Source organism: Microcebus murinus, chromosome 18, assembly GCF_040939455.1.
Source record: "Microcebus murinus isolate Inina chromosome 18, M.murinus_Inina_mat1.0, whole genome shotgun sequence".
Classification (NCBI taxonomy): domain Eukaryota; kingdom Metazoa; phylum Chordata; class Mammalia; order Primates; family Cheirogaleidae; genus Microcebus; species Microcebus murinus.
The window spans coordinates 13789900-13809943 of record NC_134121.1 but is presented as its reverse complement, the minus strand read 5'-3'; the positions used below and the strand labels follow the sequence as shown (position 1 = coordinate 13809943).

At 46.0% G+C, this 20044-nt stretch overlaps 1 protein-coding gene across 1 annotated transcript in view; it reads right to left on the bottom strand.

Annotated features, from left to right (window-relative positions):
• The window catches only part of NTN1 (netrin 1), a 185954-nt gene extending 166508 nt beyond the window's left edge, over positions 1-19446 (bottom strand). Inside the window, exons 1-2 of the mRNA XM_075994174.1 lie at positions 19148-19446; positions 17614-18695 (exon numbers count right to left, since the gene is read on the bottom strand). Coding sequence (XP_075850289.1) covers positions 17614-18631 — 1018 coding nt within the window. The 5' untranslated portion in view covers positions 18632-18695; positions 19148-19446. The remainder of the gene's footprint in view (positions 1-17613; positions 18696-19147) is intronic.
• Between the last annotated feature and the right edge of the window lie 598 nt (positions 19447-20044).

Below are 20044 nucleotides of genomic sequence, written 5' to 3'. Positions count from 1 at the left end.
TATTCTGCGAAACACACTCCTCTCTTTAGCATCCTGTCTTTCTTCCACGAATTAATCACCCCTTGGCAGGAGGGTGAGGAGAAACAGAGGCAGGCATGAAGCTGGGTAGCCTGCCCATTCCCGCAGGATGCTGCCCATAGAAATGCTCTTCCGGAGAGCTCGGAGCTCCTAGGGGGTGATGCTGGCATATTCCAGAGCCAAACCAAGCCATGTGGGGTCATATTTCATCACGGGAGGTGGCACCCCATGTCAGTGAGTCCTTGTGGCCTCACCATCTTGTCCTTGCAGACTGATCTCTATTTCAGCAAATCTCCTTTGCCAGGCCAAAAGGCAATGAGGCAGATGCTCATGTAAAGACAGAATGAGCCAAAGTAATAAACTCAGCCCCAGCTGTCGGCTCAAACTGCTCCAGCTTCAGGCTAGGAGTCATCCTGTCCTCTTCTTTGCTTCTAATCCTATTCCCAGTTAATTGCACCCCAGCACCACCTCGTAGTGAACCCCAAAGGCATCCTCCTAGAACATGAGCGCCGGAAGGGACTGAGAGGTCATCTGCACAACTCCCTCTCTGCACCAAGGAGGAGTCCTGGGCCCAGGTCACAGTCCATTCAAGTTCAGACAGTGCATTTTTTTCTGGTATCAATACAAAATGATCAGCCTTGTGCATAATGCATTCTGCTCCTAATTCTGCTTTTTGGATACTATTTTGTGACCCCTGCTTTCATTTTGTATTCATTTGCCTATCATGTTTTTGCACATCTCTTAAATTTTAAAAGGTTAAGGTGACTTTGTCACTTAATTTGTCAAAGATTGAGAGTAAAAGATTGAATAAAATCTTCCACTAATACTGGATTTTTTCCCCCAAGCAAAAAGAAAAACAAGGATATAGAGTCTAAAGAGTAAAATCACAATGAGGTTGATTTAATAAATATATTATTATATACCCTAAAAACAAAGTTCTTCTTCAGTTCCCATGGAACACTGACTGAGGTGATCCTACATATACACATGAGATTGTTCTAAAAAATAAAAAACCAAATCCAACAAAAAACCTGTATCACATGCAATAAAATAAAACTGGACTTAATTTTTTAGAATATTTTTTAAGGACTTAACCCCCTGAAAATGAAAATCCAGTCCATAAATAAGTCCAGTAACAACAAAAAGAATATCAAAACTACAGTGACACAGTCATTGTTAAAACAGTGACAATGAGAGCAGTACAAATCAAAACCTATGGGAAGTGGTCAAAGCTACTCTAGCAAGGAAAAGTCATTGCCTTCCATGGTTTTACTACTAAACAGGAATAAGAAAATGGTATTAGTTGAACTGAGCGTTCAACTCAAAAAAATCGGGAAGACGACAAAAAAGCCTAAATAAGAAATTAATAAAGATTAAAAATTAGAGAATTAGAAAATAAAAAGCATTCAAAAATAAGCAGTAGCCTAGAACAGTAGATAAGAACACCAGCTTTAGGAGCTTAGAGATCCTGTTTAATTCCAGCTCTGGGTTTTGTTGCTGTACGACTTCAGGCAAGCTAAATTTCTTAACTATTCAACCATCTGTAAAATGGGAATAGCAGTACTCAAGTCACAGGGTTGTAAAGATTTTTAAAATTAGTACATCCAAAGTACTTAGCACAGGGCCTAGGATACAGTGAGTGTTCAAAAAATATAATCAGGTGTTATTATTATCACTTTCATAAATGCCCAGAAAGCAAAGAAACCTAAGCAAAGAGAGAGAATAAATGTTCACTATTAGAAATTAGAAAGGTGATATAGCCACATATGGAAATTTTAAAAAATATATTTAGTGATTATTATATACAATCCCACACATAAAAAAAATGAAAATCTGGGTAAATGATCATTTACTTTGAGAATAAATTACCAGATTTGACTCAAAAAGCAGTTGAAAAATTCTTGAATAAACATATAAGCATGAAAGAAACTGAAACGGTTATCAAATAACTACTTCCAAAAATGGCACGTGGCCCAGAGGGGCTAACTCTAGCAAATCTTCAAGGACCAGCTATTTCTCATGCTACTTAAACTATTCCAGAACATTAAAAATAATAGAAGCCTTAAAGTTCTAGGGGTAAAAGTGGAAAAATAATTTAAAATATAAAAAAAAAAAAATAAGAAAAAAAATAATAGAAGCTTCCCACTTCATTTTATAAGTTTAGAACAGCCTTGATACAAAAGGCAATATAAAAACAGAAACGTTCAGGCAAATCTCACTGTGGTTTTTTTTGTCTTGTTTTGTGTTCTTCTCGAGACAAGGCCTCAGTATGTTGCCCAGGCTGCAGTGCAGTGGCTATTCACAAGTGCAATGCTAGTGCACTGCAGCCTTGAACTTCTGGGCTCGGGCAATCCTCCCACCTCAGCTTCCCGAGGTCCTGAGACTACAGGAGCATGCTACTACGCCCAGCTCAAATCTGACTTTTGAACATAAGTATCAAATTCCAAAACAAAATATCAGCAAAAAGTTACACATCACCAAATAGAATATTGCAAGAATGCTGGTATATCTCAAACTTAGGAAATCACAAAACCACAATAAGGTACCACTTCACACCCACCAGAATGGCTATAATCAAAATGATAGACAATAAGTGTTGAGGAGGATATGGAGAAACTAGAATCCCCATATGTCACTAGTGAGAACGTAATACAGGGTAGCTGCTTGAAAAACAGTCTGGCAGTTCCTCGAAATGTCAAACAGTTACCACATGACCCAGCAATTCCACTCTTAGGTGTATACTCGAGAAAGATGAGTATATGATGGGTTAAGTCCTTAAAACATATTTTTAAAATTAAGTCCAGTTTTACTTTATTGCATCTGATACAGGTTTTTTTGTTTGATTTGGTTTTTTTATTTTTTACAACAATCTCATGCTCACACAAAAACCTATATATCAGTGCTCACAGTAGCATTATTCATAATAGGCAAAAAGTGGAAACAACTTAAATGTCCATCAATTGACGAATGAACAAATAAAATTTGACATGGTCATACAATGGAATATTATTCAGCCATAAAAAGGAATGAAGTACTGATACAAGCTGCAACATGGATGAACCATGAAAACATGATGCTAACTGAAGAACTCAGTCACAAAAGGCCACATACTGAATGATTCTATTTATATGAAATGTCTAGAATAGGCGAATCTAGAGAGACCAAAAGTAGACTGGTTGCCTAGGACTGGGGTATGAATATAGGTAGGGGATGGGAAGTGACTGCTAATGGGTGTGGAGTTACTTTTAGGGATGACAAAAATGTTCCAGAATTAATTTTAGTGATGGCTGCACCACTCTATGAACATACTAAAAACCACTGAATCGTATATTTTCCATAGGGATACTACTGTATGATACGTCAGTTACGTCTCGTAAATAAATTAATGCAATTCATTACAGTAATAGTCAAAGCAGAAAAACTATATGATCATTTTGATTAATATCTAAAGCATTAATATTCCACATATTCTTCTTCTTTTTTTTTTTTTTTTTTTTTTGAGACAGAGTCTCCCTTTGTTGCCCAGGTTAGAGTGAGTGCCGTGGCGTCAGCCTAGCTCACAGCAACCTCAAACTCCTGTGCTCAAGCAATCCTCCTGCCTCAGCCTCCCAAGTAGCTGGGACTACAGGCATGCGCCACCATGCCTGGCTCATTTTTTCTATATATATATTAGTTGGCCAATTAATTTCTTTCTATTTATAGTAGAGATGGGGTCTCACTCTTGCTCAGGCTGGTTTCGAACTCCTGACCTCGAGCATTCCGCCCGCTTTCCAGAGTGCTAGGATTACAAGCGTGAGCCACTGCTAGGATTACAAGCGTGAGCCACTGCACCCAGCCTTCCACATATTCTTGAGTTATAAAAAAAAAAAGAGCAAACCTCCCAGGAAATCAGGAATAGAGGTCACTCCATTGAGTATAATAAAAAATTTCTATATGAAACTAGCAGCAAACCATATTTAATGATGAAACTCTAGAAGCATTCTCACTCAAATCAGGATTAAGACAAGGGGACATCTTGCCATTATTATAAACCATATAACCACTTTGTAGTTACATGAAATGCAGTAAGACAAAAAAATAAATAAATAAAAGTTACAATATTGGAAAAGAAGGGCTAAAATATTCATGATCTGTGGATTACAGGTAAAGTCCAAGAGAAGAGATTTAGCTGAAACACTATGAGAACTAATTTAAAGTTCAGTAAAGTTGCAGGTTGCAAAACACTTATATAAAAATCAACTGTTTTCCTATACATTAGCAATACCTAGTTAGAAAATGAAAAGGAAAAAGATCCCTTTCATAATAGCAATCAAAGTTATAAGAACAAAGAAGCAAATTTTTTTTTAATGTGTGACACTGATATAAAGAAATTTATAAACTTTACTGAAAGGCCTAAAAGACAACATGAATAAATGGAGACATTCCAGGCTTCTGGCTTTTAAAACTTAAAATTGTAAAGGTATCTACTACTACCCACTGATTGGAGTGGCTAAAATTAAAAAGACTGGCCATATCGCATGCTGATAAGGAATGGAACTCTCATACATTGCTGGTATAAATGCAAAGTGGTACAACCATTTTGGAAAACAGTGTGGCAGTTTTCTTAAAAAGTTAAACATACACCTACTGCATAATCCAGCCATTCCACTCTTAGGTGTTTGCCCAAGAGAGATGAAGGCATATGTCCATGCAAAGACTTGTACAGGAATATTCACTGCTGCTTCATCTGTAATAGCCAAAAACTGGAATGACCTAAATGTCCATTAGCAGAGGAATGGACAAATTGTGGTATATCCATACAATAGAATACTACCCAGAAATCAAAAGAATTAAACTATCAGTGCACATAACATCACACATGAATAAATAATCAAAATAATCATGCAAAGGGAAAGAAACTAGATCAAAAATAATACGTACTATATGATTCCATTTATACAAAACTCTAGAAAGGGTAAACTAATATATAATGACAGAAAGCACAATGGTGGCAATGAATATTAGAAAACATTCTGATGGATATGTTTTTTATCTTGATTGTGGTAATGGTTTCATAGGGGTGTGTGTGTATATATATGTCAAAAGTATTAAATTATACTTTTTATATGTGTAATTTATTACTGTCAATTATATTGCAATATATCTGTAAAAAAATTCATTCTAGAAGAAACAAAGAGAAACACACAAGCAGAGCTTATGATTTTGTATAGACTTACAACCTTACCCTTTTAATATCCTAACAACCCTAATGGAGACATTTAAATAATCAAAGCATTATATACAACAGGCATGTTGATAGTTACAATTTCTAAATTGTACAGTTATCAACTATCACCAAGTTCATTTTAACAACACCACCATCAAATTACCAAAAGCATTTGCACTGAAACTTGACAAACTCATCTAAAGCCAATAAATAAATAGATAAACAAACAAGCAAGGAAGAAGAGCAATGAGAATAATTGAGAAAAGTATAAATGAAAAAGAATAAATGAGTGAATACTAAACCTACCAGGTATTGAATTCCACTATCAAAATAAGAAGTGGTAGGAAAACAGATTTGTGAAACAAAATGGAAAATCCAGAAAACAGGTATAAGTTTATATAATACTTAAGTATTTAATAAATATGCCATCTCAAATCAGCGACAAAGAATGATGTTTTTCAATAGTTGTCACTGAATAACTGGCTAAATATCTGATGAAAAACATGGATATCCTTACCTCACACCATATGCCATGATTAATTCCAGATGGATGAAAGATTAAAATATATGACTTCGAGTTCTGGCAACAAGGTGCACTGAGGTAATGTGGAACCCCTACCACTGCAAGCATCCAGAAATACCAGATGAAATGTAATTTTAAAAAATATTTAATGCATGGCAGATCTCACAAGAAATAAGAGGAAATCCCCAGGTGCTAGAGGAAAGAAGAATCTGAAAGCCAAGGTATTAAGAGAAACTCTGAGACCCCAGTGAGCACAGTGTGTGCGAGTTAGGGAGGAGAAAGGGAGAAGAGAGAGATGAGGGGAAGAAAGACTGGTTATTAGACCTGGAAATCGGTCTTAATGCCTTGGGCTTAGGTTTTAGCACCCATACACAGACAGGACATGAGGCTCTGGGTCTTACAAGACCAGGAGTTGCAAATGAAGTGCCCGTGTGTTCTTTCTTTTTACCAAATCTTTAATGAGCACCTACTTATGCCAGGTGAATAAAACAGAGGTAGATTCCTGGCCTTATGTAAATTTACATTCAAACAAGTGACAGAAAGGAACAAGTGGGAGGACGGGGAGACAGTTAGTAAATACAATCGATAAGTAAACAGTGTGTTAGAAGGTGATATATCTGTCATGGGGGAAAGGATTAAGTAGGGCAGGATAAGTATGAACTGAAGAGTACGAGAATACGAGAGAGGAGAGAGAAAGAGAGGAGGGAGAACATGCAGGACCTTGCAGCCATTGTAAGGGCCCTGCGTGTTCCTCCAAATGAACAGAGGGCAGGTACACAGGCAGTTACCTCTGCTGTGGGAAGAACAGACCAGGGAGGCTGGAGGACAAAGACAGAGGCAGGGAGACCAGCTGCAAAACTACATCAGTAAACCAGGTGGCAAAAATCTGGACCTTCCAAATGCCCCCTGTGTCAAAAGGGGACTAAAAACCTTTGTCCATCAGCTTAAGATGACAACAAAAGTTTGTCTCTACTCAAAGCTCTGAGTAAAGGGAGAGAAAGTTCTTCCATGAGAGAGAAAATGAAACCCCAGGCCAGGAAGGTTTGGAGGCCAAATGCATACTCCTCACTTGATATAAGAATTTCCAAGATGATTAATTAATGGAAAATTTGGTCCTAGTCCAGTGATACCTCTAGGATGTCTGGCAGAATGAATGAAAGATCATTCAACATGGGCATTTCCGTAACTACGACCAGTGGGATTTCCACAGAATCCCAAATAAAGATAAGCTCACAGTCAGAAAGTATAAAACACATAAGGAAATCATTCACCATGAGCAAAGGTCAGCAGACAGAACAGGCAGGAGGATTCATACCCCCAAGAAGTTGAGATCATCCATCAAACTAACAAGGACTACAGGGTAAGTTATGTTTAAGACTATTTACATGAAAATAAGGCTGAGCAAAAAGAAGCCAAACATTAAAAAGAACACACAGTTAAGTATGCTTTCATTTCTATAGAGCTCCAAAATAGGCAAAACTAAATCTATGTTGTTAGAAGTCAAAATGATGGTTATACTGGGGGGTTGGTGGTTGGGAGGGGCAAAGGGGCCTTCCAGAAATATTGTATTTCTTGATGTTAGTGCTAGATACATAGCTAAGTTCACTTTGTAAAACTTCGTCCAGCTGAATACATATGTTCATAAGGAAGAAGACTGGCTAGCCAACATGCTGGAGGGCAAAGAAGGGAGAGATCCCATGCTGCCACCCCACCCCAAGTAGAAGAGCTGGGAGGCGGGGAAATTGCCAGCAGTGTTAGAAGGCAGGCCCAAGTGAGCTCCCCCAGTTAGAGCCTGCGCAGTCTTTCAAGGGAACCCCAATGGAAGGGAGGGACGGGAAATATATCATTCAAGTTACAGAGCTGCTTCCGGCTGAGCAGGGAACGGGGTGGGGTCAGCAAGCAGTGAAGACTGGAAAAGTCCGCAGGAAGGCAGTGCATTCCACAGAATATCAGAGCCGAAGATGGTCTTTGTAATCCAACCCTTCATTTCACACAGACAACTGAGGCCCAGAAAAGTAAAGGCACTTGTGCAGAGTCACCTGTGCTTCCCAGTATTCACAATGTTCCCTGACAGGGGCTACACAGATTAAAAATGAGAGGCAACCTGGCACAGTGATGAAAAGCAAGACTGCAGAGCCACACTGCCCCAGCTTCCAGTGCCAGCTCTGCACCTGCTAGCCACGTGACCTCAGACAAGTCACCTAACCACCGTGGACGTCAGTTTCTCCACCTATAAAATGGTGTACAGATATAAATTTGTACAACCACCTTCCACCAAATGTTTAACCACTGTCTGTTAAAGCTGAACAGATACCTATGCTCTAGGACCAAGCCATTCCACTTCTTGAGACACACGCAGCAGAAAGGCATTCAGATGGGCATCAAAAGACATAGATGAGTATCTTCACAGCAGTGCTACGTGTAGCAGCCAGAACATGAAAGTAACCTGAATGTCTGCAGCTGGTGGAATGGAGAAATACACTATGATACAGGCATATCACAGAATACTGGGCAGCGATGGGAACTAATAAGCTACTGCTGCACATGGATAAAGACCACAAATGAAGTATCAAGTGAAAGAGGTCAGAATACGATCTCATTTAGGTAAAGTTCAAAAATAATGAAAACCAGTGCATGGTGGGCAGGGGGGCGTGCTGACTGCAAGGGAGCTCAGGACAGCCTCTGGGGTGCTGGTATGTCCTTGATGGGGGTGCTGGTTATACAGGTGTGTGCACATCATAAATGGTCTTTGAGCTGAACACTTGGGATTCATGGGCTTTTCTTTACATATGTTATATACTACAGTAAAGAAATTTAGGCTGGGCATGGTGGCTCACGCCTGTAATCCTAACGCTCTGGGAGGCCGAGGCGGGAGGATTGGTCGAGGTCAGGAGTTCGAAACCAGCCTGAGCAAGAGCGAGACCCCCATCTCTACTAAAAATAGAAAGAAATTAATTGACCAACTAAAAGTATTTATACAAAAAATTAGCCGGGCATGGTGGCGCATGCCTGTAGTCCTAGCTATTCGGGAGGCTGAGGCAGGAGGATCACTTGAGCCCAGGAGTGTGAGGTTGCTGTGAGCTAGGCTGATGCCATGGCACTCTAGCCTGGACAACAGAGTGAGACTCTGTCTCAAAAAAAAAAAAAAAAAAACCACCACCAGCACCACTAGCTCTCTACCCCCTACCCCCGATTCAAATAATAAACTGGGATAAGAAATTCAGAGAACTGCTCAGTCCCATTCTTCCCTAGCATTTCTGGGTATTAGGACGGCAAATCTGTCCAAAAACGTGGTTTAGGAAGGATTGATTTTTGTGGACTGGAGTGAGAAGCAATTTCCTTCCTCATGGCAGCCCAGAAGGCCAAGCACTTTCCCACAATGAATTCTCTCTGGGTCGGATCCACGCAGCGAGACAGGGCAGGGTCTGGGAATAAAGAGTTGGCTGGGATCGACCTGCCCACCTCTGAGGTCTGGCTTCAGGGAGAGGAAAATAAGTTGACCACAAGGCTGAGGGCAGGGGGGCCGGTGTCCAACAGCTCTGCCCTGGGGCCGTCCAACCCAAAGGTACTTTCATGTTTCAGAGGCCAAATTCTGTATCTGTAAACACAGTGTGTTTCCTTTTTCACGCTGGGATTGGAACTGTTACTGTTCAGCACTTTCTGCACCAGCCCAAATGTAAGCAGAGCACTGAGGGCAGAGGCTTGTAGAGAGTCCTGGTCCCTCGATACCACACAGACATGGTTTTGAGTAGGGCGAACAACCTGGGAAAAGCCCCGGGAAGGCTCAGGCATCGGGGCCCTGGCCCAGGTTGGGGCATAATTTCCTACAGGTGTGGGGCAGTGATAAGCTTTTGTCCCACAGTCCAGGCAGTTCCAGGGACCTGCCCGGGAACTTCAGAGCTGATGTTCCCAGGAAGACCCCTCTTCTCAGGGAACCATCGTCTCTCAAATTCTTGGCACTGAAGAAAACAAAAACACTACAACAGAACAAACGCAGCAGGAAAATGTGATGAGGACTAAAATCCAATCCTTTCATGGTACCGGAGCCAAATCTGAAACCTGCTTCCTCTCAAGACCCTGGGCACCTCCCCTGTGCCCTGGACGCTCAGCAAAATTCCTCACTCTGGGGGCCCAAGGGTGTTCGCAGGTCGGGACAAGTGGACAAGTATTCGCCTTTTCACACGCACAGCCTCTTCGACAGAAACACATTTCACCTGCGGGGGCCCAAAAGAGCCACCTGAACAGTGAATGCTCCAGAAATGTCCGCTTAAAAGGTATTTCCTTGTCTGCAGGCGGGTGGCAAGGGAGGGGAAGGTCTTCTAGGTCCAAAAATGGCAAATAGTGTTCATTTTGTGGGCTAATTCTGCCTAAGGAATTATATTCAGAAGAATTGCAATACTGTAAGATCATCTCTGGACCTAGGAGGAAAACACGCTGCAATTGATGGCCAATGTCTGCCCTGGTTTCAGGATGGGGAGCAATGGTGCATGTGCTAGGTGCTCATCACAGCCACTCCCAGCAGCAACAGATGAAATCGGAAGCCCTGACAACGGTAATCAAACAGGCAGGAAGTGTCCGACGCTCTGGGACTTCAAATATGGAATGTAGCACAACATGCAGGCCCTCGGGAAACTAAGAGAGATCTATCTCATTTCCTTATTTAGGGCTCAGTTATTTAAAGCCAGCCCCTTTAAAGGTCCCTGTGGTCCTACAGATTGTCTTACTTAAGTGGAGAGTCTCTGGAATGTGTGAAAATTGGACACGACAACCAATAATCTCTCTTATCTGCAGGCAGAAAAGGACCCGGGGAAAATCTAGAAAATCTAGCAATAGCACCAGCCAGGAGTGGACACAGAAGGGCCCCCACCTAAAACGTGACCACGTGCACAAGGAGCTGGGACCTCACACAGGCTAGTCCTGAATCCTCCGGGGAGACAGACTTCCTTCCAGTGCCTTCTTCCAGCCAGACACGAGCTGAGCTACGAAGTGAACTGGAATGTTACTTTCTGCCTTTCAAAGTTCTCACCCAACAAATTTACTTTAACCCTTTTAAATAACCTGGAAGCCTACCATACTTGCAGAACCATCTTTTTCCTTCTTTCCATGTACAAATGCACTGTAAAACGAATTCATTTAAACCTAACTGTAGCTAGTCCACTAATTCCAACAGCAGAAGGCTCAGGGATGGCTGTGCATGGCCGGTCACAGGCCAAGGCAGAGAACGCTTCCATTCCTTGACAGTACTCCTGAACCACAGGTACACCTGTCCCCTTGGAGGGTATCTGCCTTCGTGCGCTGAGCGCCAGCGGCTGCCTCTGATAGAAATGTCCATGGCGAGGGAGGCTTGGGGCAGGAACTTAAGTGCTGGGAGAAAAAAAAGCTCTGAAGAGAGACTTTCTGCATCTCATCAATCACATGAGCACAGTCCCTTCTCTCTGTCAGAGGGTAGAGCCGGCAGAAAATAATGCAGTCAGGGCTGAACACGCATCCAGCCAAGGCCTCCCAGGAGCAATCTCCCTGCAGACAATGACTACCAACCGGGATAGGTCTCCGCCATTTGACACGGGGGAAATTCACATACATTATATATAACTTTTTAAAGGCAAAATAAAATCTAAAATCTGAGTTTACAAGAGAGATACATTTTTGGAACAAGAACACAGGAATGCAACACTGAACTCGCTCCGTTGTGCTGCACAAGGCAAACCTCACGAAGCAGATAGCTTTCAGGCAAATGTCCACGTCTAGAGGAATGTCCAGGCAGCCGCGTATTTCGAGCACCATTCAGAACAACCCTCCCTTATACCAGGGGTCCTCAAACTTTTTAAACAGGGCGCCAGTTCACTGTCCCTCAGACCGTTGGAGGGCCGGACTATAGTTTAAAAAAAAAAAACTATGAACAAATTCCTATACACACTGCACACATCTTATTTTGAAGTAAAAACAACAACAAACGGGCAAAAACACTTGCATGTGTCCCACGGGCCATAGTTTGAGGACGCCTGCCTTATACCCTCGGAGTTGGTCATAATAGGACACGGCTTTTATGTGATCAGCCTTCGAAACAAATGATGCTGATAGCCCCTGTTCTCAACATGCAACAGTGTAGCTGAATAAACCAAGATGTGCCCTGCAGACTTGTCCACACTCAGTCCTGTTTGTGTAAAAACTGCCTTTTGGTGGCAGGGACATCTGTTTTTGGAAAGCTTCCGTTCCTCCTGGCAATCTGATTAAAGGAAACAAAGGACAGATAAAGCACCTAGTACAATGCCTGGCACTCACTAGGGGTTTGTGGTCTGTCTTCAGGATGCAACCTGACGGCCACCTTGGACTGACATTCTATACACTCTGCAGTTTCCCGGCCACCCAAACCAATGCCATGCCTTCTGAGGCCGCGGAGACCACAAGGGCTTCCAGACGACAGACAAAATGCTGTGGGCCACTCTACAAGTATTAGGCTTAAGTCCTGAGCATTTCAAAAGCCTTCCAAGACCTCCCGTCTCCTTATAATGAAAGGCACTGCAGAAACCCAAGGTATGATTATCCCTTCTGAAAGGAAGAAAAAAATACTGGCTCACAAAATATCCGTACTTGAGCATCCACAGATAAGGCTGTTTTATAATCCAGTTCCCTAGAGAGCCATTTATTTTGGTGAAGCCAGTGTGCATAGCAGACACTGTAAGAAGCCATCAAGATAACACGAATAACAACCCAGTGGACTTTTGAAGTGTAAACATAAAAGTCTATTAAGAATACAATGTTGGTTTAATCCCAAGACAAAAAATTTACTTAATGAAAAGCACAACTCATCTCAAGAAGGAAATATCGATACCAGCTGTGAGCAGAAAATGAGGGGATTCCTTTCAGGGAACATCTGAATCCTCAACCCACTGCCTTTCCAGTATTTACTCTGGACATAAAGTCTCAAATACTTTTCCGAGGATCTCATTTTTCTACAGGAGGAGGAGGTCAGAGGGAAGTCTGGGCAGGGCTCAAAGAGAGCTTGGCAGAGCTCAGAAGTGCACAGATCCACAGGTTTACCCTGACAAACTTGCCTCCCTTCTCTGGGTAGAGCAGGGAGCAGCCTCCTGGCTTAGAGGTCCCTGCCCAACAGGTGCTAACAAGCACCCCAGCAGAGACCCTCACTCCAGCTGCAGTGGGGCCAGTAGACATAAATGACAGCCTTGTGCTGCTGACTGGAGCAAACTGCACCTAGCAGCACCACACCAGCCACCAGGGCATACTGCTCCCAGTCAAACTCCTCTGTTTGGCAACAATACTTTTCATCACTTCCTGGATTTTTTTCACTATGTTCCGGTGAAGCAAAGGAATGGTAAGCACAAGGGTGAAAAGAGAAAGGCTTCTTAAAAAGGGGCTTTGATTACTGGCTCTGCTCCAGCACCTTTAAGAGAGATCACAGGCCCTGAAATCAAGATAGACTTGGCCATCAGCAACACTTGTAGATGCTGAGAACCTACAGGCAAGGTTTTAAACCTCCTTCACTCGCAGTCATAACTCCTGCCTCCCACCAGGCCTGATGGCTGAGATAAAGGACAATTTCTTATATGCACCTTCATATGTAAGTATGTATGAATCTAACCTAATCTAATCTAATGCAACACAACTAGGGAACCTCCTCCAGTTCTAGCAAGAAGTAACAGGTTGTTCCAGCTCTTTTCCTATACATGGATTCATTCATTCATGCATGCATCCATTCTTCCATCTATCCATGCATTCATTCCATGGAGAGGCAGCACAGTGGATGCAATAAAACCAAGCACAAACATCAGGCTGGAGCCCCAGCTTCACCATCTCCTAGTTATGCGGCTTTGGGTAAACCATTTAATGTCTCTAGGCCATGGCTTCCTCACCTCCAAAATAAGGACAATAATAGTGCCTATCACTGGCATAGTCAGAATGATTAAATGACTAAATTAATGGGAGTGCTTGGCAAAGAATAAGCCCTCAAGGATTAATCATCATAATGATAATAATTATAATAATTACTATAAATGTTAAAAAAAACATTCACTCATTTACAGCTATGTGCCAGGCTCTGGGCTAGGCAGCACATAATTTCAGCCTTATGATTTTGCAAGGGTCTTTAGTGGGGCATTGGATTTCTCATGGCAACACTGCCAATATAACCTGCCTCTCTTGCCAGGAATGGGGGTGGACCCAAGCACCAGAGCCATTTACGGTTTGAAGATTCCCCACACCCCCCAAAGCTATGTGTAAACAATCATGAGCATTATGTTGCAGGTACCAATGACCACAGGGGAGGCCAGCCCAGCACAGTGGTGCTCGTCTTGCAGAGACATCTTTTGTGTGGGTTTTGGGTTACGGCTAGGCAATGCAAAGCCATACAGTGAGTCGCAAAACGAGTTTTCATAAGCTAGACCTGTCACAAGCTATGCAGGGGCTCATGCTGACATCCCCACAGTAAGATTAAACAGCATGCTTCGTCAGGCACTAAATACTAACACAGCTCCGACGTCAGGGGGACACTGATTAAAACCGATGTCAATAATTTATGAAACACAATATGGTCTTCAGATGCTCTTTTGAAAAAAAGGAAGAGGGGGTAAAAAAAAAAAAAGGCCTAGCAACCCAGGTGGTTTAAAACTGTTCATGCATTCTCCCTTGAATGTACACACACCCCTACCATGCATGGGTGCTTCTTTACACGATAAATGTAAATGCACATGTGTATAAAAGCATGTGAACACTGCTGATACATATGGGCGGAAGAAAGTATTTAGTTATTCCACTGAGAGCTGTCGAGGCTGTAACATTATACATAGTCTTGTCTTTCATATTGTTTTGAGGGATTTGTTTTTTGTTTTTTTTTTTTCCAGAAGAAATCCAAAATTGCATTTAAAATAAAATCGGGCTTTACTAAAGTTCACGTTTATTCTGTAGAGAACCTGACCTTGAAACAACACCAAAAAGAAACCTGGACCAAAGAAAGCATATAGGATATGTGCATTTCTTAATAATCTATAAGTACTTCGGCCCTACATAGAAGGACTATTCAGTCAGTAGGGTTTTTTTGGGAGGGGCAGGGATTAACCTAGGAAGAGTGCCACTTTAGTCTATGATAAATCATGTCTCATTATTTCATAAAAGCAAAGACAGAATAGCACAGTAATAGCCTCATTTTTATCAAGATCGATGTTTGGAATAAAAAAATATATACTTTTTTACTTTGCCTTAGTTGTAAATACTCTGGGTAGCTTGACTGTATATGTCAACAGTGTGAAATTCACAAGATGGGATTACGCTGGGGGAAAAATTCTGAGTCTCTGATAGTACAAAAGTTAGTATGTGAAGGATTTATTAATGCTTTTTCCTAGCACAGTGCCCTTTAGTATCTTAGAACACCTGTCAAATACTAATTCATTCACATATCTCCACTACAGGGCCTTTTCATAAAAAGCTCGACCTTTAACTGTAAATCACTCCTAAATTGTCCTTGCTGGCTTTCTCTTTTACAGAATGATGGAAAAATCACTAAGACTTCAATTAAGACTTTATGAGAACTTCAATCTGATGTTCCCAGCTATATCTACGAGGTATCAGAACATCTATTCAAAAAGGAAACTATAAATAACTTTAGCATAGTTGAATTGGCTTTGCTTTTATGAGATGACTGAATAATTGGCAAGATTTAAAGATACTTTAACTACAGGGAATTAAAATAACTTCACTGAAAACCAGAAAAATATTGTTAGCTGATCATTTGTCATGTAGATTATGTACCTATTAGGCCTAATTAAACTTTTTGAACAAAACGCTTACTAATTACATTAGTTAATATGTTGATTGCTCAATTTGGCCAAAAAAAAAAAAAAGGTCAATCCAATTTGTGTCCATAGTTAGCGCTTTGGTCAAAAGACAAAATCCTAAATTAGAGAGATTATTTCAAGTGCATGACGGTCGTTAGCAGGTTTCGTCTCCACATCCAAAGTGACAGGAAGACGACATGGGGATGGGTGGTGAATCTGAACAATACCAACGCTAAGAAGCTAGTAAAATTTTATCGCCACATCAAGTGTATTCGCCTCCATGTATTTATTCACTTGCATTTGCCCAATTAGACCCTGCTGCAGACAATACAAAGTCATCTTTCATATGCACATACAAACTAAAACTGATAGCCAAACCCTGGGAATCCCTTTAAATGTCAATAAAGGGTTTTTACGCACAAAAGGAAGAAAAGAAAAGAGGGAGGAGGGGGGAGAGAAGAGATGGGAAAAACCAACATTTCTGAGGGAATTGAGCAGATCAAAGGAATTTTATTCTCAAAGACCCCTAAATTGGACTATAACTACTCTCCCTCTGTGAAATCTTGAAAAAGCGCCTTCAAACTGGAAACCAGTTCTGGCCCTTAAACGAGGGGGATGAACAATTAGGTCTGCAAAAGCGGGACATTGAGTGTAAAAATGGAGGCCTGCCCCATGCAACAGGAGGCTCAGGCGTCTGCAGACCAGGACGCCCGCCTGGGCCTCTGTGCCGACCCGGCCCTCCAAGACATGTTTTCCATTCGCTTGCTCAAAAGTCTGCATCCACAGTCATGAGGCACAAACTATTCGACAACAACATGACACAATTAATCAGAACCAGGCCTAAAAACGTGTGTTTGTGGGGGCCAGCAAACTTTGCAATGTGCCTCAGAGGGCAAAGCAATTGAAGAGACTTGCATTGGCTGTTGGGGCCTGGGGGGAGGGGAGGCAAAATCTACACACTCACAAAAGATGCACACCAAATGGTACATTGACGGACTGCGCAATTTTCATTAAAACAAATGGAGGATTTGGAAATGTTATGTCTCATCCTGAAAAAACCAAAGTATTGTCTTACTACCTTCCCCTCCTTCACCGCCACCACCCCCCTCCCAGGGGGAGAAACTGATGTCTGAGAGTTTCTACAGCAGCAAAAATCTTACAATTCAGAAGTAGAACGTATCCTTTTCTTAGCCTCATTTCTGACCCAGAAGTATTCACCAGTGCCCGGTTTTGTCAGATTTCTCTTTCAGGAATTGAAACCCCATTAAAAAGCGAGAAGAAGCTGGGCCCTTAGTTAATTCAAAACTGTTTAATTTCACCAAACCCTGAAGCTAACAAAAAAACCTGGTATACTTTTTTAGACCAGGATTGAATTCGTTTAAAATAATTACTGAACTCTCCTTTGTAATCTGTAGATAGTAATTAATTGAAATCACATCAGTCTTCTTTTGCTAATACAAACACGCTGTTCAAAAGAGGGGGAAAAAAAACTTTTTTTCAAACCATAAAAAGACAAATGGAGGGTGCAGGAGTCCTGACGTTCGTCGGGTGCCCAAATGGCCCCAAACTGCAAATTGTTCTTTGCCATCTCCCGAGGGATTTGGAGTTGGGGAGCTGGAGCTTTCCGGGGACTGGGCCGGGGTCCCCAACTGCGCGCCCAGCTGCAGCCTTAGGAAAAGGGGGGTGGGGCGGAGGTGAATGCCAGGGTGCAGCCAAACTGAGGGGAAGGAAATCAATGCTTGCGTTTGGCTCTGAGCTTAGGAAAACCCTGTGGGCAAATTTTCTCCCAAACCCCGTCCCAGCAGCATTTCTCCCGCGGCTTCTTGGCTTCGCAGAGGGCACTGGGTGCAAACCTGCGCATTCACAATTAGCGCCACGCGAGCGAGTGGACCCGCTCTCAGCCCTCCCCGGCCCTGGGCATCCCCGAGCGCGCCTCCCACCGTTCCCACCACATCGCAGCAGCAGGCAATCCTCGGCTGCGGCCGCCGCCCGCGCTCCTACAAGAACCCGCCGCTGCGCAGCCCGGCAGCCGCTGCCCGTCCCCTCCGCCGCCGGCTTCGCCTCCGCACCCCACTCACCCACGCACTCGTTGGCCTCGCGGGCCGTGGCGCGCTGCCAGGGCCGGTCGTAGTGGAAGGGTTTGCAGCGGTCGCATTCCGGGCCGGCCGTGTTGTGCCTGCAGTCGCACACCAGGCTGTCGTCGCGGTCGCGCACGCAGCGGGCCGCGTGGCCATTGCACTTGCAGCGGCCGCCCACCTGCAGGTCGGACACAGCATAGAAGTACGAGTCGCGCGCCAGCTCCGAGTCGTCCTCGTTCTCGTCGCCGAAAGTATGCAGGCGGCTGAAAGCCACTCGGATGTCAGTGGCCGTGACCCAGTCCTGCAGCACGGGCGAGTTGTCGAAGTCGTGCGCCGAGGGCCGCCCGTCCAGCGTGCTGAAGGCGATGAGGCCGCCCGAGAGCGGGCGCATGTCGGTGTGAGAGTCCGTGCACACGGCCTCCTGCTCGTTCTGCTTGGTGATGGGCGCGCGGTGTGGCCGGTTGTACATCTTGCGGCACTGCGTGGAGTAGAACTGAAAGGGCACCCACGTGCGCCCGTAGTCCATGGACTTGTAGATGGCCATGGACTCGGGCCGCGGCGAGCAGAACTGCAGGCTCACGTAGGTCACTTCGAACTTCTTGCCCAGCGACAGCGTGAGCGTGACGTTATGCGGGAACTGCAGGTAGTTCTCGGACTGCCAGCACGTCAGGTTGTGCGGGTTGTTGAGGTCGGTGAGGAAGGCGGGCGGGTGCGCCTTCTTGGGGTCGGACGCGTTGCAAAGGTGGCAGGAGCGCAACCGCTCTTCGCCGCGCTCGCTCACCACGCAGTAGCGCGCCGGGGGCCGGCCGCAGGTGCTGGACACGCGCACGTCCTTGCCGAAGGCTGCATTAACAAAGTCCGGGATGCAGCGGCGCGGGTGGCCGTTCTCGTCCGAGCAGGGGTCGGGCTGCGCCGCCTGGCCCGCGAACATGCTGAGCCCGGGCCCGCCGCGCACCGCGCCCACCAGGCACGCCACCGCCGCCAGCGCCGCCAGCGCCTCCCACACTGCGCGCATCATGCTGCGTCCAGCTTGCCCCAGCCCCGCCGCGCCGAGGAGTCGGTCCGCCTGCCGCAGAAGGCGCCTGCAGAGAGAAGGGAGCTGCGCTCAGCTAGCCCGCCCCGCGCCCTCCAGCCCTCGGCGAGCGGGGGCGCGGACGAACGCTCGGCTTCCCCGCACCACACCCGCGCCGACTGCCCGCCTCGCTCCCGCAAAGCCCCGCGGGCAGGCGAGTCCGGGGGCCTCCAAGCCCGCACCGCCCGAGCCCGCGCCCCCTCTTCCCCGCCGAGCAGCGAGCCGGGGCGGCGGGAGAACGCTGGGCTTCCCCTCCACGCGGCCCCCACGGTGCCCGTGGGCCATGCCCGCGCCCATCTGCTCGTCCGCGGCCAGCCCGCCTCGCACCCCAAGTCCTGGGTGCTGGAGAGCTCGGGGGCCCCCGAACCCGCACGGCCCGCGCCCCTTCCTCCCGCAGCCTGGGCTCCCGCTCAGCTGCCCCCAAGCGCGTCCCTGCCGGAAAGTCCGCGTTCGGGACTTTACCTCTGGAGAGGGCAAAAGAGAAAGAAAAGTTTGCCCGGCTCGCCGGGGAGCCCGCGCGCCGGACGGCGGAGAGCTTCTCGCTCGCTGCTCGCAGGCGCGTCCCGCCTCAGCGCGGGCTTGCCAGCTCCATGCCCGGCGCGGCCGCCGCTGCCCCAGCCCCGGCCCGGCCGCCGCCGCCGCCGCCGCTCTCGCCCGACTGACGACGCGGCCGCCCGGCTCCCGCCGCTCCCGCCGCGGTCGGAGTGCCGCCCTGCCCGCGCCCGGGGCGCACTCACACACTCGCGCCCGCTGGCGCGCACTCACACACGCACGCACGCCCCCGAAGGCGCCGCCGCCGCCGCTCGCGCCGGGAGTGGGGGGCGGAGGGGAGCGCGGGGGCGGGGGGCGGGGCCGCCGGGCGGGGCGCCGGCCAATAACGTCGGCGAGCTGCCGCCAGCTCGCGAGCAAAGTTTAACCCCGGGAAAGAAGAAAGTTAAAGGGAACCGGCCCGGGACGCGAGAGAGGGAGAGCGCGAGCGGGTGAGGACCGGGGAGCCCGAGAAGAGCAGCAGAGACAAAGGGAAAGCGAGGAGAGCGCCCGGGGAAACCCCGGAGAGGGGCTGGGCCGGGCGCGCACCCCGTGCGGGGAGGAGGGGCCGCCGGGGACTGTCAGCCTCGCCCGGCCCCGCGCTGCCCCGGGAGCCCCGCGCCCAGGGTAGCGCGCGGGCGGGGGGAGGGGACGATTTTCTCCCTTCTGGTCCGGGCCAAACACATCTGTGTTTGTTCTCTTTGCTGCGCGGAGGTCGGGCCTTCCTCAAACCCAGTCTCGTGGCCCGGGTGGCACCGCGCACCCTGTGGGCACGCACCCTGTGGGCACGCAGCCCCGGGGCGTGAGGAAGAGGAGGAGGATGTGTCCTCC